Source organism: Scophthalmus maximus, chromosome 8 (genome assembly GCF_022379125.1).
Source record: "Scophthalmus maximus strain ysfricsl-2021 chromosome 8, ASM2237912v1, whole genome shotgun sequence".
Taxonomy (NCBI): Eukaryota; Metazoa; Chordata; class Actinopteri; order Pleuronectiformes; family Scophthalmidae; genus Scophthalmus; species Scophthalmus maximus.
In genome coordinates, this window is record NC_061522.1 from 2,230,104 (window position 1) to 2,255,168 (window position 25,065).

Consider the following 25,065-nt stretch of genomic DNA (forward strand, 5'->3'; position numbering starts at 1 on the left):
TGTGGTCAGTCCTGTTTGTTACAAACCTTTTTATTAAGATATTCAGATTTTTTTTTCTTCCTCCTCCTTCCTCATTTGTAATCAGTCTGGTTTCTTTTTTCTCTTTACAGTAGTTAATGTGCAATTATCTTTTTTATTACTGGGTCACAGTTAGGAATTCACAAAGTTATTGGCACTTGGAACACATGGGGGGAAACACGGGGGGGGGGGGGGGGGGGGGGGGGCTGGCGCAAAGGGGTGTCGGGGCTGTGTGATGGATGAGGGGGGGCAGGGTGGGGATAATAGTCTGGGCTACGTGTGTGTGTGTGTGTGAGGTTGGGTATTTTCTTTGACATCAGTAGACGCTACTGCATTGTTTCTTTTTTGTACACATTTCTGTCTGTCTTCCGTTTACTTCCAAAAGCTGCAATGTCACTTCCCCCCCACCATTTTCATTCCTGCGTTATGAAGAATAATAAAGAATAATACCTCATGCAGCGAGTTCACATCTAACAATCAAACTTTCGATAGTGCTTCTATGTTATAATTTACAGTTTATATATTTATATATATATATTTATAGTCGGGGGGGGAAAAGAAAATTGTTCAGCACCCAACGACACCAGAGACAAGGAAGCGAAGGAATAAAAAATAGTCTCTCACTGTGGTTGTGATCATAAGCCCCGCCCCCCTCCCCACCTGTCCTGTATGGTTCTGAGGTAAGACTGTGTTGATATGGACTCTCTGCACCACGTGCATCCCAATGGTCCGCGAGCGCTCTGCTGAGGCTCCTCGGCCCTTTGTTCCTGAATGAAAAAGAACAAACCCCCCCCCCCCAAATAAAAAATGATTTACCTGCTTTGTAACGGCAGCCGCAGCGGTTCAGACGCCGCTCGCTGCGCTGAGGAGAGAGATCTGTGGGGATTAAGGTCGACTATGGCTGAGAGCTCCCGAGGTAAACTGGTCGGTTGTTGTTGGGGTTTTTTTTTTCTTTTTGAAAAACTGCATCGGTGACACGAAGACGCAAACACGTCCTGCGGCGCGTCCAGAGGGGGCCCGCAGGTGTGCGTGAGCTTCTGTATCTCAGAGGTTCGCCCGTTTTGTATCCATGTATACAGTATATATAGATATAGATATATATATATAGATATATATATATATTTATGTGTGAGAGTGTGTATTGTCTCTGGTGTGCGGGGATTTGGGAAAGAGCGGCGTAAATGTTCCTGGACAGAAGACTACGGACCTGCGGAGAGCAGGATCGGGGGGGGGGATGATGAGGTCAGAGGTCAGTGTGGAGGAAGAGGAGGGGGCGAAGGGGGCGAAGGGGGCTGGGCAGCGAGAGAGAGAGAGAGAGAGAGAGAGAGAGAGAGAGAGGGCGGGGGAGTGATAGAATGGAGAGAATTCCGCTCCGGATCCCACCGGAGTGTCTCGTGATCAACTTCCCTTTGTCCTTCTGTTCTCAAGTGTAGCCAGTTGTTTGTTTGTTTTTCATACACAACACAGAATGACAAACTTCTCCAGACATTGCTCCAGCAGGTTTTCAGCAGGGAAGTAAAAAAAACCCACACACAATCCACCCTTTAAAAGTATTGAAACCCCCCCTCGTTGTGTTCTCGCGCCTCGGCCAATCCAAAGCGTCCGTTTCGACGACTTCCTGCACGTGGCAGGACGCGAGGCTGCGGCGCCGCGGTCCACTGCACCCCGGGTCTGGGGGAGGAGACTCTCCGAGGGCGCAGCTCCGAGTTCCGGAACTGACTCGGGCGGCTTCGTGTAAATTGGCGAGGTGTCCACGTGCGCTGCCATTGGGTGAGAGGACCTCGTCCCCCGCGTGATAGCAGCCGTGTGCTAGTGTCGCAGTTACCACTTGTTCCACAAGAGGCCAGCAGGATGAAGGATATACAGCTTTAATGGAGAGAGGAGCCCGGAGCTTAGTCCAAAACACGGACATAAGAATACTGCGGCGTTTGCAGGTGGATTTTTTCCCTTTAGCAGGTTGAGTGGATAGAAAACAAACGCAACCGTGAGAGTTCGAGTGGACAACAGCGAGTTGACGGAGGAGCGGAGCAGTTGTAGGGCTGTAGTCACACAAGCAAAAAGAAAGAGAATGACTCATCGCATTGGTCAAAACCGTCGGTGTCGGAAGGGAGAAAGAAACCTCAACATTGACCAACTCGGCCAATATGAATTATAAACAAACACGGTGTCTGCAGCATATCGAACCAATTGAAATATCGGTTGGGGGAGAGTCCTGACGATTGGCCGGCGGCCCTCCAGATGACACGTGGTGTCGGTTTGTCGAGCCGCGATATGAAAAACTGCGTTTTGGGAAAGTTCACACTCGACTCCACAAAATCGCTGCGACGTCTGTTTTGACGTGGCGTCGACGGAGGTTGGAGCACAAACAAAGAGAAACGAGTAAAGGTTCCGTTAGGGTCGAATCTAGCAGTTTCCATTATTCGGGTTTGGGGAAGTTGTGTGACCCGGTTCGTCTGGAAGACTTCTTAAATAACACGGTCTGTGATTGTCGAGGGCGAGGGACTACACGTCTTCACTTCCGACATCAGACGTGAAAAGTTTCTAACGTTTGGAACAACTTGTAGAAGCTCTTCGACTCCTTTGAACTATCGAACTGTTGTCGTGTGTCCGAATTATCAGATTTCACTTCCTCCCAACTTGGGAACCGTGGTGGAACTCCAACCATCACGCCACCTGAACCTTCCTCCTCCTCCTCATCAAAACCCCTTCAGGAGACTTTACACAGTCTAGCTGGGGGGGGGGGACAGGTCGAGGGCAGGTTATAATTTTTTTTACAGTACACAACAAATGTCATAAAGAGAGAGAAGAGAAAAAAACAAACGTACAAAATAAAAAATAGGGAATAATAATACAAAAAGATAAAAACAACACAAATAAGGAACTTACAAAAAAGAACCCTCACATTACATTTCGAACCCCCCCCCCCACATAAACGGGTCTTACTTCTGACGCCAGCGTCCGAAAACCCACAGACAGGAAGTGACGCGGCGAGTGTGTTCTCAGAAAGGTGCAGAGGGCGTCGGCTCTCCGGGGACAGTTGAGCACTTGCCCAAAAGGTGCTTTTTTAAATTTCATGTCTTCTTTTTCTTTTCATTTATAAAGATTATTATTCCACACTCGCTCCTCGTCACTTGTGCTCCCGTCTGTGGATCCGGCGGGCCGGCGATCGGGGGAGAGAGGCGATGGACGGACCGTTTGCGGATGGAACGAGTTGAAGCTCAAACAAGCCGCGGCGCTCTTTTTCCTTTTTTTGGAATTCGTGTCGGCAACTTTCAATGTGCTGACAACTTTTTTTGGCATCGAGGCCCACGGGCGAGCGGAGGGCGTTTTTTTCGTACGTTCGTGTCTTGTGTGGGGTTTTGTAGAAGGAGCAGCAGGAACCTCCGGCGGTCTGCTGTTTAAGGTGCTCGGTTGAATACAGTGATCGAGACTATTTCATTACAATCGTAGCTTCACTGCTTCTCGGGATACCGCCCTCTGGTGGCACCGGCAGCTACTGCAGCTGCCGAGAGAACCCCCCTCCTCCTCCTCCATCCTCCATCCTCCTCTGAGTTGCAGTAGCTGCTTCTGGCCACCAGGTGGCCCTTTCTAAGAAGAAAAACAGCAGAACGGTCGAGCAGCAGTAGCTTATACTTTGTGGACAAAGCTGGTCCGGGAACCAGGTCAAGTAAACTTACTTTGGGTTTGATTTCTAATGGAATTTCTTGCAAACTCTCAACCGTCCCATCCGTTACATCAGGCGGTCCTGTCCATCTGCTTTCTGCAGCCCCCCCCCCCTCAGATTCCTGCCCGACAACAGCTACAGCGCGGTGAGAACCAAACATCTGGTCCGGCGTTAACACCCCCAAACCCCTCGACCCCTCGACCCCTCCCGCCTGCCGCACCTCAGTCATACAAAACAATCGCAATGAAAAAATATGTGGTTCTCTTTCTCTAAACTATTTTACAGCTGACCACGTCTCCGCTTTTCTCTTTTTTATGTTTTTTTTTTGTTTAGTTTTTTTTTGTCTTTACACAACTTGGCAACTCTAGGTGGTTAATGTTGAATCATTGTTAGTAGCAATCTCCTTTTACGATATCGTTCCATGACTACGGTACACTAGGTCAAATGTAGAAAACAAAAACTTAATAAAAAACACAAAAGGCAACAGAAACTGTAAAAAAAAAAAATGTACAAAAAAAAAAAGCTTTTCTAAAAGTGCGACCAAAACTTGTGTCGCTTTAAAAAAGATGAAATGTCTTCTCTGGCCCCGCCTCCAACCTTTACTCGTGTACATCTGTGCCCGGACCAAGCCGCCCTACCGAGGCGAAAGGCTGCAAACCTGTGACGACAAATAAAGTTCCAGGTGATGTAAGTATTTTCCTTTTGAACATTCAAAAATTTGGAACAAATTTAACGTTAGCATTGCTAACCCGCTAGCCTCGCCCCGTCTCGTAAAAATACTTAAGTATTTATTCCTCAAAAATCCCTTCGAGCGAAACCCGACGACCCCGCGGGAGAACGAGCGACAAAAGCCAGATCTGTCAACTGATCGGATGTAGCCGTTGGAGGACGGTCATGCCAGCGTCAAGCGTTACAGCGTCAAGCGTACGCGCGGGCGTTGCCTGATGCTGTTGCCGGAGAGGTTCCACGCGGGTTTTGCGGTCCACGAAAATACTGCGACATAAAAGGAACACATGTCCGTAAGTGGCACCACGGGCGCAAACGGTTGCGACATTGACGACGACGACGCTGCTTCGGGACTTCTTCAACCAATTGTTTGATAATTATGTCAAATGTAAAAAAAAAAAAAAACTAAAAAAACCGGGGGTGAGCACGAAAGGGACGTCTTCAAATGTCTCGTATGAGCAACAGTCCAAAACACCCGATCATATTCAATCGTTCCTCGTTAAAGACACGGGGACATATTTACATTTGCAAACACAAAAGAAGCCGTGACACAGTTTCTTTTTCTTTTGCTTGAATAATATTTCAACAATTAGTCAATTGTCAAAACTGTTGCACTAGTTTTTCACTCCTTAAATTACAAAAAAATTGCTGAAGGGGACGATTTCACGATTTTGTGTTGAGTAAAGGGTCAAAACCGGAGCGCTCGTTTTTCCCCCTGATCTCCAATTCTGTGCCAGATGTTCCAACGTAACGCACACGCTGACACAACCTCCTACGAGGTCGCCTCTGCGGTTGCAGTTAAAAAAAGTTGTCTTCACATTATCATATCGCAGTGCTTCAAAAGGAAAGAGGGTATTCAAAAACTAAAGATAAAAACATTCAGCCAAATGCGTTTCTGGACATAAAAAGATATTTTTCTTTTACAGCTATTTAGTGCAATTCAACCTTGTGGTGGGAAAAAAGAAGAAAAGATAATCCTCATGTTTTCATTACAAACTCTTAAGTCAGTGTGCAATTTTACCGGCGCCATCTGGCGGTAAAGTTGCAAACCGACGGAGCACCCGACAGGGGACACGTTATGGCGGCGCACCGCTGATTCTATTTCCTGTTTCTGGCAGCGTCTGAAAATTCTACGCGAATGCGACAAATTCTGGAGCCGCTTTGTTTCAACAACCGTATGCAACACGACGTAGCAAACATGGAGACTCACACGCAGGTCGGGTCCACCTCATGGAACTATATCTAACTCGTTCAGAGTTTATTATACATATACGAACACATTGTTATATATATTCAATGTCTGCGAATAAGTTCTTCTTCTAAAAGGTCTCGTTCTGGATCTGCATTAGTGTCCACGAAGGGGCTGCTTGGTTTTATCTCGGGGGGGGGGGGGGGGGGCAGGTATTAAAAATACTTTTTTTATGGAAAATCTGCCATTTTAATTAATTTTTAGCCTCCGACCCGACGCCTCTGCGAAAAGAACAAACTGCTACGCTACATGAACAAACAAGCAGCCAGGTATTTAATGTTGGTGGCACAGAGCCAGAGAGAGAGACAATCGCCTCCCCCTCCTCTTTGTCATTAGTCTCCTCTCACTCTCGTCTCTTTGTCTGGATCGTGGCTTCGCTCACGGTGACGGCAGACTGCCGCAATGCCTCATCCGTCCTGGGAGATTCTTAACAAACATCTCCTCCTCAGGAAGAACAGCACACACACACACACACACACACGCACACGCACACAGACAGCCGCACACACACACACACACACACACGCCCGCCCGCCCGCCCGCCCGCCCTCACCGCTCAAGTCTGGGATGATTAGAGTTATTTTTTCAAGCCACCTCGGTCAATTGGTTCAACAGTCTGGTCGATATTTGAGCTTCACTATTGGCTGGGTCCCTCTCGCGTCCGCGGACATTCTGATTGGTCGTGATTTAGGGACAGATAGACCTTTTGTCTGATTATTAAAAGTGCAATACACACGCACACACACACACAAAAAAAAATCGCACAAAATCGGAGTGGAGGGGGGCAGGAAGCACCTGCACACACACACAGGACGCCGATGTGCCCGGTCAAAGGTACCGACGCCCCATTCATTTGCATATTTGCATTCGAATAGCTCACATGTATATGTGACAGCGCGCACACACACACACGCACGCACGCACGCACACACTCACGCACGCACGCACACAACCACACACACACACACACACACACACACACACACACACACACACACACACACACACACACACACACACACACACACACACACACACACACACACACACACACACACACACACACACACACACACACACACACACACACAGGGGTGAGAATTTGGCAGATATTTGCATTCGATGAAGAAAATGGAGTCGACACAGAAACGAAGCAGCGGCAGACGTTAGATGAAGGTTTCACATAATGAAGCGACGAGGGACCGACACTATTTAGCTCCTTCCTGTGTGTGTGTGTGTGTGTGTGTTTGTGTGTGTGTGTGATGGGGAGAGAGGGAGAGAGAGAGAGAGAGAGAGTGTGTGTACACAATGAGGAGATGAGACAGAGAGAAGTGTAAACAAAGAAAATAGGAAACAGAGAAAAAAGTGGAGAGGCAGGGGAGGAGGAGGGAAGTGAAGGAGATGGAGGAAAAAATGTGTGTGTGTGTGTGTGTGTGTGTCCCCTGGCTGCAGTCGTGTTGCAGTCTCGTAGAGGAACGCGGGACGTTCACCAGGCAGCGGTGGAATAATTAGAGAGGAAAAAAAACACAAAATCCTGAACAGAGCAGCCGACAGCAGCGTTTGATGTCTGTCTATTTTTTACATTTCAAATGATATTTCTTCCTCAGTGCCGCAGCCACATGTGCAACGTGGCGGCAGCACATCTGCAGCTTTGATAAGACGCACGTGTGTCGACTCGGTGCCGAGGACGTGTGACTCTGCAGATGTGTGTGTGTGTGTGCGTAAAGGCTCACTGCTCTCTGAGGCAGACAGAAAACAAACAGCCACTCATCTCACCAACCTCTGTGCACACACCACCCACACACACACACACACACACACACACGTATATACAGACCTTGCAAAGAGCCGAACGCCCAAACCTCCCACACACAGTGACAGGACATGCGCAGTGGCCAATGAAGCCACACACACACACACACACACACACACACACACACACACACACACACACACACACACACACACACACACACACACACACACACACACACACACACACACACACACACACACACACACACACACACACACACACACACACACACACACACACACACGTATGCAGCACATAAGATTGAGACGCAGACCCCAGTCTGGCATAGGCATGCGCATTACACACACACACACACACACACTGTACCACTGTCAAAAGCTCTTCTGAGTGAGGAGGCAGACATTAACATGCAATAAATGGAGATGGAGGGAAGCGAGTGGAGGGGAGGAAATAAAAAAAAATGCATACATACATTAATATGCACACATACACACACATTTAAAAAGAAACACCCACGCACATTGTGTTGGGGCCACACACACACACACACACACACACACACACACACAGCCTTTACAAACAGCTCCCAAACCCACCCTGCCACACACACACACACACACACACACACACTTATACATACACAACGGTATGCATGCATGCATTCAAACCAAATCATTCAAGCGTCCCAGCCCCCCCCCCCCCCCCCCCCCCCCCCCCCCCCCCCCCCTCGAGAGGCTGACTGTCCTCTTCTTCCCTCTCTATCTCACTCCCATTTTTTCCTGACTTAAGGCAGTGTTTTTTAAACCACAAAGCATTGGAATGAAAGGACTTCATATATATGTATATATATATATACATAAAAATATATATGAAGGGAAACAAAACAATTATGTGCAAACTGCCGCCCCCCTCCCTCCGTCGTCCCCCCCGGATCCCTTCACTTTTCTCCCCCTCCTTTCTTTATCTCTCACCTAATGAACGTACACATCAATTCTCCGCGGGTCGTACCATGTGCTTCAGAACCGAGGTTTGGGGCGGGGCTCCGATTCAAAACCTTCCTTCTAGGTGCTCATCTCAGGACCGATGGAGAAGAAATAATGTTTTTTTAGGTTGATATACAAGTAAATATATAGATATATAAAAACATACAAATAGAAAACATCTTTCCGTATAAAGCCCGACTGTAAAAAAAATGACGTTTTCTAACACTGGTCCACAGAAACTGGTTTCGGTTCAAATCAGCGTCAATCAGACTTGTTTTTGGTCCGAATTGCTTCCCGGTTATTTCACTCGAGGTAATTTACTGGTGGACACTCAAGTGGACTCTTCCACTTGAGTGTGTGTTTGTCAAATCCAAACATCATTAAGAAACCGGCAAACCGTGACGTTAAACTGGCGATAAGGTGCTTCAGGTTCCTTCTATTTAAAAAAAATTGAAAGACGAAAAAGATGTCAGTTGTGCCAGGAATGTCTTATCTATGATTTTCTTTTTTAAACATTTTTATCATTACTATTATTATTAGATAAGTATTATTGTTTCGGCTTTTCAAATGATTAGTCCTTGACTTGCTTAAACGCAACATTAATTCAACGCACCGATAAGTTTAGTTCGGGCAGAAACACTTAAAAACTTTACATTAGATGATGTCTGACAGGGGAACGTGAGCAGCTATTTTCTTTTTTGACGGGCAGTTCTTTGAGTTTTGGGGGAAAAACGTATATTGACCGTTGACCAACTTTGCTTTTTCGTCTTATCCACCACGTTGATTCTGCAGCGCCGCCTGGGACAGATGGTCGGCCTCACACCCATCGTCCGGGATTGATTTAACGCAAATAAAATTGTGGTGCGTGGAGATAAAAACATTTTGTTCTTTTGTTCAGCTGAAACCGTCCTGGTTTCAGCTGATCAGAATATTCGTCTGTGTTGTGGATTCTGGAGATCAAGAAGAATTATTTTCTATTATAGATCTGTCGAATAATAAAAAAAAGCGAGTATGACTTTCAGGGCTGCTTCTATGCCGACGTTCTTCTTCTTCTCTGATTTCCATCATTTAGCTGCTTTAAAGACGTTTCAGCCGCTGCAGTGAAAACTTTAGATTCTTTCCCATCCTCCATTTAAATAAAAAAATAAATTTCAGACATCGTGTGATGAACAACTCACTACGCAGCCCCCCCCTCCCCTTTTTTTAATTCCCACACTGCTCTGGTGCTGCTGGAGCCGATGCAGCTGACAGCGCCCAAATGCGTATTAGCGTGTACGTGCGCTCACCGCAGTGGTGGCTGAAGGAATCAACGAAGCTTGTGTGTGTGTGTGTGTGTGTGTGTGTGTGTGTGTGTGAAAGCACGCCGTCTGGCCTCCCTCCCTCCCCCTTCATCTATCTATCGCAGCACACACACACAAACTGTGTTGCCGCTGCTCAAACACACAGACACACACAAACCTACACATTTTAGCGAGCCGGAGGAAAAACTCGCGCCGCCGACGGGGCACGGCCGTGAATTTTCTTAGAGAAAACAATTCAAAACGTCACCGTTGACAACAGAAGAACATCCACACACACACACACACACACACACACACACACACACACACACACACACACACACACACACACACACACACACACACACACACACACACACACACAGCTCACAGGCAGAAACTTCAAAATTGAAAAACAAAAAAAATGGGTGATAAACAGAATGAACTAGGATTTTCCGCTGGTGTTTTTTCTTCTTTAAAAAATCTTTTTCTCAAAATAAAATAACCACCACCTTCAGTTATCTCTCGTCTCTTTCTCATCACGTACAAAAGACGTAAGTTGGATTGTACTCGTCATACCGCAGGAAGTAACACAGTGCAAGCTCTTTGACAGATCGTCAGTAACGAGGAGGAGCCTCGAAAAAAAAAAAATTATATGGCGCGCACAAAAGTAAACAGTCTGATATAATAATTTTTTTATGTTTATGGGTCAAAGAGTAAAAGGAAGGTTTGGTGGGAATAAGTTTTAGTTGAGCGAAAATCTTATTTTTTTCTTTTGTTACGCTCGCCAAACAGCTTCAAAAATGCTGCCGGTCAGAATTCAGCAGCGACCCGGTCATGTTGGTTGGGTCGTAGGGGGTGGGGGTGGATCATTAACCATTCCAATATACATATTAATATTCATTTCACCCCCCCCACGCTTCCCCCCAAATATAAAGCAAAAGATAAACCGACAGATAACAATCTCACTCTGCCTCCACGAACACGAAACTCTACACGCCGCGGTTCGGACGCTTCTCCGCTCATACATTCAATTATCAAAAACAACAGTGTCACTGGAGTTTGGGAAAAGTAAAAAAACATCACTTAAAAAAAAAACAGGGATACCCCTCCTCCCCTGCCCCCCAGGGAATGTCTGTGGTTAATTATGGTCAGAAAAGGGCCTTTGTGACAGTACACAACTTTAAAACAAGACATAGAGAAAATAAAGGTCTTGAAAGGAAGCAGAGGGATGAGGAGCTTGGAGGAGGAGCGAGGGGGGGGGCGGCGTCTCCTCCCTCTGCTTCCTTTCTCCTGCCGTCTTTCCATCTCTCTCCACCAATACAGGAAGGAGAGAGCGACCCAAAATGAGGCATTCTGGGTCGTGGCGAGAGAGACGGAAACGTGGACAAACAAACGGGGAAGGAGAAGCAGAACGAACAGGTGCGAAAGAAGAAACAGATCCCGGAAACGAGCAGCGGCGGCTCGGCGACAAGTTTCGACGCCGTTCTCCGTCACCCCCCTCCGTCGATCTGTCCGTCTGTCTGTCCATCTCTCTGTCTGTTTCACTCACTCAAAACAAAGTGCTGCCGTCTCCTCCCACCCCCTGCAGGACGTCTGCTGCCGTGGCTCCGCCTACTGCTTCGTTGCCATTGGCAGCCGCCACGGCCTCCAGGGAGGCGGGGTCGAAGCCTTGCTCCGCCCCCAGCGCGTCGGCCTCTATCTTCACACTGTCGGCCAGGAAGGCGGAGTAGGCGTCGCTGTCGGCCATCAGCAGCTTGAGCTTGGGGATCCAGCTCTTGCGGACGACGCGCCGGGCGTTGGTGCACATGTCGGCCGCGATGGCGTTCATCTCGCTCTCCTTGAAGCTCGGTGCAAAGTTCTGGCAGTAGACTGCGGGAAAAGGCAGAGAAAGGGAGAAAAAACGATGGCGAGGAACCTAAAAATTAATGTTTCAAAGTGGCAACTTTACATGTTGGCAGCTCCTGCGTTGTATTTCACAGTATACTATCACTCTGTGTGAGCGTGCAGGGGTGTAACACCAAATTCTGGGCCCTATACAGAACCAGTGTCTGTGGGCCCCCCGCAGCTATGATGCAGATTCATTTATGATACTGTGTGTGTTCTAATAATACATAACTAGCTATTTCAAAATAAATTAATTAACAGTGAGCTAGCAGCTTACAAAAGAAAGGTGGCTAGCTTTTAGCAAACCCCTAACAAGACAGCTAGCTAGCAGCTACCTAGCTGAGATCAACACAGCTGCTATTGCTAGCTAGCTAACTGTAACTTTTACTACCTGAATTCATAGGAGTTAGCTAGCAAGCTAGCAATAGCAGCTAGCAACACACTAGCTAAGCTATGATGCTGATTAATATATGATACTGTGTGTGTGTTCTAATAGTAACTAACTAACTAACTCCTACTGTATTCAGGTAGTAAAAATTACAGTTAGCTAGGTAGCTAGCAATAGCAGCTGTGTCGATCTCAGCTAGGTAGCTGCTAGCTAGCTGTCTTAGCAGGAGTTTGTAAAGGCTAGCTCACCTTCCTTTTGGGAGCTGCTAGCTCACTGTTAATCAATTTCTTTTGAAATAAATAAATTAACAGCTGTTTTCCCTTGGTTTGTTTTTAATCTGTTTTTCTCTCTTTTCTCTTCTCGGACCCAGACATTACTTTCGTGAGGGAAGACATGTTCTAATAGTAACTAGCTAGCAGCTACCTAGCTGAGATCAACACAGCTGCTATTGCTAGGTAGCTAGCGAGCTGTAACTTTCTACCTGAATAAAGTAGGAGTTAGCTAGCAAGCAATAGCAGCTGTGTCAATCTCAGCTAGGTAGCTGCTAGGTAGCTGTCCAGTTTGCTAAAAGCTAGCCACCTTTCTTTTGAAAGCTCCTAGCTCACTGTTTATTCATTTCTTTTGAAATAAATTTACCCTTGGTTTTTTTTTCTTCTCTTTCTTTCTCTTCTGGGACCCAGACTTTACTTTCTTTAGGGAACATGACAAAGTCACTGGTCAGTAGATTAGCTGACAGATTTTCGTGCTGAGTCGCGATGGGGGCGGAGTAAACCAAATTTTGCGCCTTTTGTAAGGGGTGAGAAGGAGAACCTCAGAGAACTGTCACTACTATAATACATAATTCAGTCTCTCAATCAATGTATTCATCCAATTTTAAATTCATGTTATGACAATAATAACTTAGAAAACATTAATAACAACAACAAAAAAACTTTTAATTCCAGGCTTTCCAGGGGCCCCCCACCACCCTTGGGTAGTCCGTCCCCTTTCTCCCCCCAGTGCTACACCCCTGTGCGAGTGTGTGTGTGACACTCACATTTGACAGCATGCAGAACTCTGTTGTCCAGGGGTTTACGACTCGGGTCGTTGGTGGAAGAGCGGATACCGGTTCCACAGCTGTTCGCCAGCGTGCTCCTGAGCAAAGCACGTGATGAAACAATTGAAGCATTAAGGAAAACACGTTATCTTGTAGTGTTGTTCTTTATGTCGTGTGTTGGTTCATGGATTGTGGGTCTCATGTCGGGACACTGACCTGTCGAAGAAGGCGGCCAGCAGGCGTCTGAGCAGCACCTTGTGGCGGGTGCCGGCGCTGACGTGGCAGTTCATGAGCTGCGCGCGGGAGATGAACACGGACGTGCCGCTCACCAGCTCCAGCTTCTCGGCCGGGTCGCCCTCCTCGTACAGCTTTGGGTGGCAGCGGTTGCCGATCTGGCTGATTAGCTCGGCGGGCAGCGACGCCAGGTCCTGCCGGGAGCGCCCGCCGCGGCCCCCCCGCCCGCCGCCACCCGAGTCCGGGGCCGAGTCCGGCAGAGCCTCCACCCGCTCCCCGACCACTGGGGTGGGAGGATAATGTGGATTGTTTACAACATGAGGCTACATCCACGTTACTACGTTTTAGTTTATTACTTGACGAGGGGAAAGTCATGGTTCCAATTCTCCATTTCCAAATTCGATTAGTACACCTAGTTCTGGGTGGAACACTTTTTCTGATTGGCCTACGTGCGTGTACGAAAGTACAATTTAAATAAACACATTTCAGCCCAGATTGAATTATGAATCCATAAATTGCCAACAAAATGAATCACCAACTTTATTACTAAGCCCCATTAACTTTTACTTCATAGAAAAGATTCTATTATGAGTCCAAATCATTCCTTTAAAAAAAAACTAAAAAAACTTTGATGTCTTAAATTTTGACATTTAACCGGAGTGAAAATTAGATAATGTGCGTTCAGAGGATGTTAACTCAAGAGGCAATTACACTGCACTTTGCATCGGGAGCCTCTTCGCCTCCGTTCGTGCGTTAAATTCCTCTGGTGTTTTCTTTTTCAGTGCAATTAGAAAATGGAGGTCAAAACTCTGATGATTTAACTTCTTCGGCATAGCGAAGAGCGCTCTGCCGCTGTTTGAGTGGGGGGGGGCCCTTTTCACTGCCGCACCGCTAAAAGGCACGCTAATCCCTCTTGAGCAGAAACCATGACGGACAGGTCGGAAAAGGGACGTTTGAGAAAAGTTTTAAAGATAACGACACCAAAGACATTGTGATTTTGACCAAACAACAATGTTAAGTCTTAAGCTTTTTCGTTGTTTTTAGTATTCAGACGCTTTCAAAAACAGAATCTACAACTCTCTGCGTTTTCAACATTTCCTTCTCCGCCACATCCTGAGACGTTACTCCGTAAAACAACGGAAAACTTCCAGATCAACGTGAAAAAGCAGCGACCTGGAAGTGATCTCGCGCGTTCACACGCACACACAGTTGTCGGCAGCTTACCCGCCGCCCCGGCGTTCAGCATGCTGTACATGGTGTACATGTTGCAGATCTGTCTGTACTGCTCTTCGGCGCTCTCGTCCGCTATGTCGTCCTCCTCCTCGTCATCGTGGTAGCTGATAGGGGAGTCGCTGGTGTACATGCTCAGCGTGCCCGGGCTCGTGCCCTCGGGTGTGCCGCCGTTGTTGTTGTTATTGTTGTTGTGATTACTGTTGAGTGCCGCTCCTCCCGCTGAGGCGCCGCCACACACCATCGCAGCATTGGCGGCTGCGAGTCCGCGCCCAGAGGCATCCTGGGTAGTGTTGTTACAAGAGGAGGAAGAGGAAGAGGAGGAGGAGTAGCGTGCGGCCTTCCTCATCCCGCCTCCTCCGCCCCCTCCAGACCCCCCGCCCCCGTCGCGGCTGTTCCCCTCCCACAGCCGCTTGGCCACCGGGGTGCAGACCACCGAGTAGGGGGAGCCCTCCTGCTGAGAGAGACATGGTAATTACTGTCACCTGAATAAGTTCTTCTAAATATTTTGGCGTTTCTTTTGTTTTTTTAAATAAAGATAAGGATTTACAATCATTTATCCAAGCAAGAGTCTCAGTTTCAAAGCTATTAAAACAGTTTCATATGGACAGCATGTATACTGTAATCTGAGAGGTACAGTACAGATTTCGACTCATCTCTCTTTTACAAAAGAAACTCAAAACAATAAAATACAGGAAAAAGCCATCTGGTGTTTGAATCAAACCACCATTATGTGACAATAAATGAGGCATTATCTAATTTTCTAATTTTCATTAATATGGATGGTGAAATGATAAGAAACCCCCCAAAATAAAAACATCTCTCAGTTTAAAGAATTTAAACCTCTGACCTCAAACATCATTTAAACCCTTTCCTTGAAAAAATGTTTTCAAACGACGTCTATGCTATACTTCAGAAATGACCTTCGGGTTTTGATGAAAAATATGAATGTATAGTGTTTTATATTCAAGTAGATTATTTTTCTTTTCAAGCTGAAGTTGCTGCTTTCCTTGAAAGTCTATCGAAGCCTTTCCACGTGTCAAACTCCTCCTTGCGACAATATCACAGACTCGTTCTTTTGTTCGAGGCGTATCCTACCTGCTGCGGCTGCGGGGTGGGCTGCGGCGTGCTCGCCGTCTGTTCCGTCTTCACCTTGGACACCAGGGGGAGGGGCGTCAGGCAAGAGGAGGGCCTTCCCGCGGCCGTGGCGACCACGCCTCCTCCGCCGCCGCCCCCTCCCGCCGTTTGGGTGACGGGGCTCTGGGGCTCGGAGGGCGGGGTCTCCTCGGCGTGCAGGCCCTGAGAGTCGCAGCTTGGAGATGAGACCTGGAGGCGCGGTGATGGAAAAGAAGGAACATGACTCATGCATATGAAGATATACACAATGTAAATCATATTTATTCATTTTTTACATGTTCAAGGTTATGTAAATAATAAGGCGCCTGGGTGATCCTCAATATCTGCTTGGTATCGACTGAAAATGTGTCCGGGGTATCGGCATAAAACGAAAATTAAGATTTCTACATTTTCGTACAAATTTAACAAATTCTATTGGCCTACGAGCCGAACTGTTCATCAGCTGAAACTACCGGCGCTACGGCGAGTTTTAACTCCGACATACGCAGGCGGCGTCGGCAGCCCGATGGCAGAGACTCTCCATGTCTGAGCTTAGGACAGTGCAGATTCAAGGAAATCAAGTTCTCCCTCATTAATATGCAGATTTATGCAGCAAATCACTAATGCAAAATGCAAAAAACGGCACCTAATCAGATCTACAAACACAGATAACGCCCGTAGTGAATTTAAAGCCGTGCTTAATATCACACGCACAACAGGTGTCGGGCTCAAACAACTGTAACGCGACCGTCACATTTGTATCTCCATGGTTCTTAAATGTGTCGAAACTCTGTACTTTTGACCTATTTACCAGATAGTTCTGCATTCGGATTCGTCTGAGAAGAGTCTCAAGGGCTTCCGTGAGCGCGCGGGTTTACCTTGAGGAAGAACTCTGTGCCTTTCTCCATGATCTGTTGGATCTGGAGGAAGCCGGCGGTGTACATGAGCAGGAACTGGTCCCCGACGTTCATGCTGAGGCGTCCCGTGTAGCAGAAGGCCAGGATCTGCTGGAAGCTCTGCGGCTGCACGGCCGGCGGCAGCTCCACCACCGAGCTCTTCCCGCCGGCGTTGAACAGGTCCCGGAAGTAGGAGCTGCTGGCGGCCAGCACGGCGCGGTGGGCCTGAGGGGTAAACAGGCGGGGGAGAGGTAAAGTCGTGCGCCGACGCAGCAGCAGGCAGGCTGACGTGGGCAGAGTTCAGTTCGCGCGGTCTGGTTTCAAAAGGCGGCAGCGAACCCATAAAGGAAGATCTGTTATGGTTTAAGTGAATCTAACTGCATTAGAAACAGATTAACAAAGTGAAGTGGTATTGAACTGGTGGCAAAGCCAGAGATTTAGGATTAATCGACTAATCAGAAAATAATCGATAGTTTAATCGATGAAAAAAATAACCGTTAGCTGCAGCTTATCATCGGAGACGAAGACTTAAAGCAAATGTGCGAAAATTGCAATTAGACATTTCGCCCACCCCCCATGTGGGCGTTTTCTTCTTCTATCATTTGTCTCAACTTCCTGGAATTGTATCCAAAGAAGCGTTTTCGCACTCCAAAATAACCAAACCATGGTTCAGTTTGATCCGGACCGAGACGGTGGTCCAAGGAACCCTTCACACCTGGTTTTGTTTTGGGGGGGTTCGGACTAATCTAAAAAGTTTCCCCGACAAAACCAGGTGTGAAAACGTCCAACATTGCGGATTACAGCAGCGCAGCTCTTTGGTAGCCGACAGCGGAAGGACCGTGGTCACACTGTGCAGCTCCCATGTGAACGCGTATGTAAGTCTGAATACAAATGAACAGAAACTGGGGTGGGGGTTTTTTTCAAACCGACCTTGAAGGCGTGTCCCTTGACGACCACGGAGACGTCACAGTAGAGGCCCTGCAGCCGCTGCTCGTTCAGACACTCCAGGACGTTGTTGCCAAAGTTAGGGATCGCCATCTGCAGCGTCTGAGCCATAACGCTCTGCCCAGCACCACAGGGTCTGTGAGGACAACCGAAGAAGAAGAAAGAGTAGAAGTTAAGACTTAAACAGCTACAAGGGGACGACTGGATGGGGGAATGTAGGACAGAAAGGATGGAGAGAGGAGAGAGGAGAGAGGAGGAGGGAGGTATCCGAAGGAAAGGAGGGAGGGACGTATTGTAGAGGACCGAAGCGAGGGGGAGGGGGGGGGGGGAGTCAGACTTATGGGCGAACAGCGAAACATCGCAGAGGTGACACGGAGGTGAGGACGAGACGAGACAGCGGAGACGGTTGACGGCGAGCATTGATGAGACGAGGATAAAAGAAGGTCGGGAAGAAAACGGAGACGAGAAATGAGGAGGGAGGAGAGAGAGTGGAGATAAAGGAAGAGGGTGAGTTAAGTGTGCGATGATTAATGGATTAAAGTTTTTTACTCTCAACTCCAAATGAACTTTGGAGTGAGAGAGAATTCCGGGGCCATCAGCGACTGTTATATAAGCCGTCTTTATACTTTCGCCTTTTTTTTTTTTTGAAGAACCTTGTTTCATTACATCTAACTCACAGTTAATACACAGTTTGGTGGATTTTTGGCCTACTTTTGTTTTAATTCCTCTTCAGCCAAAACACGGCCGCTTACATAACTCGTCTGTTTCGTCACTCGTCCTCGGCGCGACTCCGACGAGGAGGACGAGTGGAGGAACCGTCAAACTCGTGACGATTAGAAAAGAAACAAGTGAAAAACATTGCGACGATTCCGCCTCCTCGTCTCAGGAGCAGGAGCGTTTCCTCTTCTCCCGTGGGCCCGTCATTTTCAGGGTTCCGAAACATTTTCTATTTCCAACATTCCAGACTAGATTTTTCCAGACCATATTTGACATCTGAGTACAAATGGTCAGATGTTTATTAAGTAAATATTATTAGGGCTGCGACTGACGATTATTTTCATTATTGATTAATCGGGCAATGTTTTTTTCCATTAAACGTTTGGTTTTTTGGTCCATAAAATGGTGAAAAATGTTGTTTGTGTTTCCCCATAACCCCAAAAAGCTGTTTTGTTTTGTCCGCACACCAAAGATATTTAGTGTTAGAGGAGCAAGCAAACCAGAAAATATCATTGTGTAAATAAATAATATCTAAATCCAACTGTTAACATATACTACGTTCTGACTGTGTCAGCTGTCGTATTGCACTTCATACACAGAAAGTCACGGTTTTATCCAGAAATGTTGATTGTGATGTTGCATGAGCGGATTGATATTGAAATATTTACACTTCAAATTCCGATGTTGCCTGTTTCAGGACTGCCCCCGATATCAAAAGATTGATATTTAAACCCAGTAATTTCGGGTAAATGTGTATTTTATCATCAAAATCGTATATTGTCTGTTAAGACTTCAGTCTGAATTTTTCTTCCATACTATCTATTCTTTTTTCCAGACTTATCCAGACCTGGAAAGGACTAAAAATCAAATTCCATACTTTTCTATATTGCATAGGAACCCTGTATTTTTGCTTAAAGGGATAGTTCAGTGCTTTTGAAGTGGGGTTGTATGAGTTCCAGAGGGGACCACCGAAAAACATATTTTTTAGCGTACAATTGAACGGATATATTTTTTAGGTAAAAATGTGGCGGAAAATATATTTTTCGGTGGTCCCCTCTGCAACAGTGGGACTCAGACTTACGCTACTTCCACTTCTCCTCCAACCTCCGTTAAATGACATCGCTGATCACCATCTCCATGAGGTAACATATTAATTATGCACACACACACGCACGCGCGCACGCGCACACACACGCGCACGCACGCACGCACGCGCGGTTCGGCAACAGTCGGACAGAAGCTGGTTATAGTAGATGGTGGATGAAATATTGCTACAACCCAAAAGAAACCACCGATAGGAAACACATATAGGCCTCGTTCCTCCGCAGGCAGGACGACTCGCGAACGAGACGCCGTAACCCCAAACAGCTACATCACCAGAGGTCGCATCGACGCCCATCTCACCCCCGGACTTTGCTCTAACGGCCAACTCAACCTCAAAGACCACACAACTTCAGACCAACGGCAACGCCATCATCTGCTCGACCCCAGCGCAAACAAACAAAGAGCAAACTGCGTGACATTGAGCAAACGTTCGTCTGATGTCTCTTCCAACTTCCAAGGGCTTTAAATTTCTGATCCCCAGCCAACATGGTTAGTATGAACGTTAAAGCAGTGTGGTTCTGAAGGGGGGGTGCAGCAACACCTCTAACCCCGGTTGATTTGTGGGAGGTGGTGACAGCTTTAATGTTGCCTGAACAGCAAAGACATGACACATCATGGAAATGTCTCTCGTTGGAAAACGTCAACCTCACATTCAGAGCACAGCAGCACACACAAAAAACACACCACCCACTTTGTCCTTCAGGGAAAGTGAGGTCAACCAAATAAGTACATTTCAACTCTTGTTTCTTTTTTTCACAAAAGTATTATTATCATTTCAAATCCCTGCTCCTTGTCCAACGATGAAACACAGCGGTTCTATTTACAACTCTAGTACTACACTTTTTGTTGAAAGTCTATTTTTTATTTTTAAAAGTTGGACATTCTCGACTAGTTCTTACACGCTGAAAAGATTAATAAACACAAGAAAACACTACGACTAATAATAATAACAATGAACATTGATTATCTACCTATCTTGTCGTTTTTCCACAGCAGTGAGTAAATCAGTCGAAATAAATTGAAATCACTCGGATGCCGAGATTAGCATTAGAGCCCCGACCGATACGGATTATTGGAGGCTGACGCCGATATCGTTATTATGGAGAACAAGGTTTTCAATACCGATACATACATATATATATATATATTGATCTGTCCATGATTCCTACGGTGTCGCTATCAAACCTTTATGAGAAAGAAATGTAATCGAGGCTTGATATTTAAGTTTAACCATAAACTTTATCATAAATAACTATAAACACAACACGATATAGAGAACTTGAATTAAGAAAATAAACATAATCTATATAAAATTTACGTGAAATGTTAACATAAATACACAATTTTTCTGCATTGTTAATTCTATACAATAAAAGATTTCATATCGGTGAACATAAGCGCTGATACCGATTATCGGCCAACCGATATATCGGTCAGGCTCCGATTAGCATGTGAATTAATTGTGTAAACTTACGAAACAATATTATTAATCCCAATTAATTGATCAGCCCTGTTTTGGATTTTAAACAACATCAAATAGATTTTTAGACTGAGAGCACTTTGCATAATGTGATCAGAGTTTTCCCCAATTTAATTTGTCAAAATCAATAACGTTCTGACAATAACTAAGTCTGCGTTTGCTTTACCAGTGAACCGTGACACATTATTGTGCCTTTAACTGTTTGCGTCCATGTCGAGGAAGAAATCAATATTTGCATCACATTAATGGAATTATAATTCACCGGAGAGGCTCGGGCGGGAGCCAGAGATATTTTTTTCTCCACGGATTCGGGGCTTAATCCGGGATTTGTTGACGTGCGTTACTCCGACTGAGGAGAGTATTCATGTGTTACCATCTCATCAGGGCAGCAGGGCCAAGAGTGGAAGGTTGCTGCAGGGTTCCACAACCCGTGGACTAAGAGCGCCTGATGTTCACTCGTCCGCCCTCTCCACACCTGCACTTCCCGTGGCCTTGAGCGAGAAATCGAAACCGACCCGTGTCCCAGGCCTGGAGCTTCTCAGCGACCAATTATACGCGCCCGCGACTGTTTCCAGGTGTGTGCCACATGTACGTGCAATCACACGAATAATAAGCAGGGCAGCTGCTTGAGACAACGCGCTCACGTGACGAAAAAAAAAAAACTTTCACCCAGTAAACAAATAAAGGTCTGTGCTTATGCCAATAGTCACAAGAATGACAACAGAAATTGCCGGAGTGTTATTCGGCAGCCTGGAGGTCAACTTCTTTTTCCCTCCACGCAAAAGGAGCCGCTCACCTGATTTGATCTAAACACTACGGCCCTACCGATATGGATTTTTAGGGATCCGATGCCAATATCGATATTACAGCCCGACCGATATTATCGGATATCGGCCAATATGTTTAGAGCCCGACCGATTTTACCGGCCTACTGACATGAACCTTTGAATGTGCATCTATGTTTTACATTTTAGGTCAAATAAATGTTTACTTTCTTAATTCAACTTCTATTTATTTGGTTGTATTTGTAATTTTCTTTTTTTTCAATTTATACTTATTTATGATCAAGTTTATGGTTAAACTAATATATCAAGCCTCAATTACATGTCCTTGTCATAAAGATTTGATAACAACATTTTAGGAATCATTGACATATTTTAAATATATATATATATATATTTGTACTGGGCGATATTGCGGTATTGGGAATCTTGTACTCCCTGATATCGGCATTGGCCCCAAAACATCCACATCGGTCAGACACTATTAGGGAGTACTAATACAGTACAATATATATACATATATATAACAGTTAATGGATTAGTTATCGACTGCTAAATTAATCGCCAACTATTTTGATAAATCTATTAAATCGGTTCAAGTAAGTCACAATTCTCTGATTTCAGCTTCTTAAATATGAATATTTTCTGGTTTCTTCACTCCTCTGTGACGGTGAACTGAATATCTTTGGTGTGTGGACAAAACAAAAACATCATCTTGAGGTTTTGGGAAACACGATCAGCATTTTTCACCATTTCAATCCACATTTATGAACCAAACAACTGATCGATTAATCGAGAAATTAATCGACAGATTAACCGATAATAAACCGATAAAAAGTCTGTGACCACAAAGAGAGACCAAAAACTACCGGAGCGTTATTCGGCGGCCTAGAAGTCAACCCCCCCCCCCCGAGCCTTCGCCTGATTTGTTTCCAAACACACTGCGGGGCGGCGGGACGTCATCCTGCCACGCGCCCACCGTTTCCCTCCTCAAAGGGGGTCACAGGGGTCACAACAACTTCCAGGAAACATAAAGGGAAGCGGGTAATTCACACCACTTGACCTTTGACCCGCCGCCCCTGTGAGCCCCCCATTATACGCTGGTCTGACTCTGGATGCTAAACAGTGTGTGTGTGTGTGTCTCTCTGGATGCTAAACAGTGTGTATGTATGTGTGTATGTGTGTGTGTGTGTGTGTGTGTGTGTTTGTCACTGGATGTTAAACAGTGTGTGTGTGTGTGTGTGTGTGTGTGTTTGTCACTGGGTGTTAAACAGTGTGTGTGTGTGCGTGTGTGTCTCTGCAACTCTATTTATTATTTTTTTCATCCACCAAATTTTATACAGATTAAAACACGCACACACACACACTCTGGCTAATCATACCCCAACAGGTAACCTGAGTTATTTTTGAAATCCACACTGACATGAGCTTGTGATATCATCTTCACCATCATCCTCATCATCAACCACTGACTTCATCACATCCATGTTTGCTGCTGTTTGGGACGTTAGATGACCCTGTTAGCAAGTAGCAAAAAAGAGCTAAAGCTAAGGCTAACGCATTAGTTTTTTTTAAATAGATAAAAGACACGTCGCCTCTGCGTATGATTCATAAACACGTCATGACGCGTAATAACCCCCGGTGGCGGGGGGCTATGAGCTCCAAAGGGGCATTCGAGGTCGGACAAAACGCCGTATTTGCCGACACCCGTTGGCCGGGCGAGGAGCCCAGAATGTGGCTAGAGAGTGTAGCCTCTCTCCCCTGACGACCGGAGCCGGAAGTTCCCAAAAACACAACAACTGAACGTGTCATTAATCACACACCGACTCGGCCTCACGTGGGACGTCGCCGGCGGCGGACGATGAGGAGGAAGAGGACGGACCGCCGGCAGCGGCGGGGCAGCGGGCAGGTCGGGGCGGGCAGGGAGCTCTCGGTGCCCCGCCGTGTGCCAGCCTCGATGCCCGGTGGGACTCGGGAGTCCTCGGTTGGCCCGGGCCGGTGCGGTGCGTGCGTTCCGCGGAGGGAGGGAGGGAGGAGAAGGAGGTGGAGGAAGAGGAGGAGGGACAAACAGGGAAGAAAAGAAATCTTCTCCTCTATCGAGTGTGCGCGCGCCCCGGTTTGAACTCGACACGCACGCGCGCGCGCGCTCGCGCTCGGTTACCGGCCGAGGAACCGGGCGCGCGGGAACAGTCAGCCGCCGCCGACAGCACCTCCACCGCCGGCCCGGTTCCTCCTCTCGCCCCCCCCCCCCCCCCCCCTCCTCGTCCTCCGGCCGAATGGCAGCTACCGACACGGGACGGACACGCGTTGTTGCCCCCCCAACACCACCTTCCAAAATGTCGCTTGTGATTCATCACGGCGAATTCATTATTTATTAAACATCCCCCCCAAAAAAAGAGAGACTCGAATCCGATGTTTCAACGTTTTTATGAAAGAACAAACCTATTTTCGTTCGTTTATCTTTCCTGAGGTGGGTCTCCATCCGCAGCCGACATCAACAGGTCATCCCGGGACACGGATGTGCTGCTGCGGCTGTGGTGGTGGAGACAGACGGACGGATGGATGGATGGATCCGGCATGGCCGAGCCGGAGCGGAGCGGAGAGGAAGAGGAGGGGGGGGGCTGTTCAATCTTAACCCCTTTTACCGACAGGACACCGTCATTGACTGTACCCCCCCCCTTAAAAAAATAAGTTTTGGAGAAAGTTGAGGAATGCGGGAGGAGGACGGGGGGGGGGGGTCATCATCAAGTCACTCGCCGAGGGGAAAGGAGGGGGCAGCCCCGCGGCGACCGAAGTGAGTGAAGCCGGTGAAGTGGTTAAAGTTTGCCCCCCGTGTGTCCCCGTGAGCCCATCCCCCACCGGCGACCAGAACTTTACCACCTCCCTCCCCGAGCACCGCGCACCGCCATCTCCCCACATCATTCCCATCCGAATTTAGGAAGACCCCCCCACGCACGCACACACACACACACGCGCACACACACACACACACACACACACACACCGACACTCGTGTACGGTTCGGCCGACCCCTTGTCACACCGTGCCGAGCCGGGCCGAGCCGGGCCCGGCCCGCGTCGCCCCCTCGCTCAACTCACCCCCTTCGGGCTGTGGAGGTGAGATCTTCCGGCTGGAGGTCGCGTCGATGGAGCAGCGGCGCCGACCGAGAGGAAGAAGTGAGCGGGCTCGTTTTCCTTTTTTCTTTCCCCCTCAGCGTCTCTCACAGGCAGCGGCCGTTCATTGTGACTGTACCGCCGCGAACCAGCAGCCGGAGCACGCACACACCTCGTGCGTCGTGCACACACACACACACACACACACACACACACATACACACACACATGCAGGCGGGCGAGAAGAGCGCAGAGCTATAGAGGGGGAGGAGGGAGGGAGGGTGCTCTCCCAGGGGTTGCAAACGGATCGCAGAGCTACCGATCGACCAGACAGACAGACAGACAGTCAGACAGGTAGACAGACAGACAGACAGTCCGACAGTTACACAGTCAGACAGTTAGACAGACAGTCAGACAGGTAGACAGACAAACAGGTAGAC

At 47.3% G+C, this 25,065-nt stretch overlaps 1 protein-coding gene across 6 annotated transcripts; it reads right to left on the reverse strand.

The window, feature by feature from the left end:
* On the reverse strand, positions 1-24,831 carry nacc1b (nucleus accumbens associated 1, BEN and BTB (POZ) domain containing b). 6 transcript variants are annotated; one of them, XM_047334139.1, is made up of 9 exons: positions 24,611-24,831; positions 17,415-17,565; positions 16,467-16,709; positions 15,571-15,798; positions 14,467-14,926; positions 13,225-13,525; positions 13,009-13,106; positions 8,406-11,569; positions 1-4,340 (listed from the first exon to the last, which is right to left on the reverse strand). In XM_047334139.1, exons 2-8 carry the CDS (start codon positions 17,538-17,540, stop codon positions 11,250-11,252), a joined length of 1,776 nt encoding a protein of 591 aa, XP_047190095.1. In that variant the 5' UTR covers positions 17,541-17,565; positions 24,611-24,831; the 3' UTR covers positions 1-4,340; positions 8,406-11,249. The 6 variants fall into 6 exon arrangements, with proteins under 6 accessions (XP_047190095.1, XP_035493990.2, XP_047190092.1 ...); XM_035638097.2 differs by having other exon boundaries at positions 11,250-11,569; positions 14,467-14,929; positions 24,611-24,830; XM_047334136.1 differs by having other exon boundaries at positions 14,467-14,929; positions 24,611-24,830.
* Between the last annotated feature and the right edge of the window lie 234 nt (positions 24,832-25,065).

Excerpts from the sequence above, each read along its gene's own strand:
- nacc1b (XM_035638097.2), bottom strand. The coding sequence starts at position 17,540 with ATGGCTCAGACGCTGCAGATGGCGATCCCTAACTTTGGCAACAACGTC. Across the intron at positions 14,930-15,570 it reads CCACCCCGCAGCCGCAGCAG|CAGGAGGGCTCCCCCTACTC; the intron begins GTAGGATACGCC and ends TGTCTCTCTCAG. Across the intron at positions 11,570-13,008 it reads AGTTCTGCATGCTGTCAAAT|TCTACTGCCAGAACTTTGCA; the intron begins GTGAGTGTCACA and ends CTTTTCCCGCAG.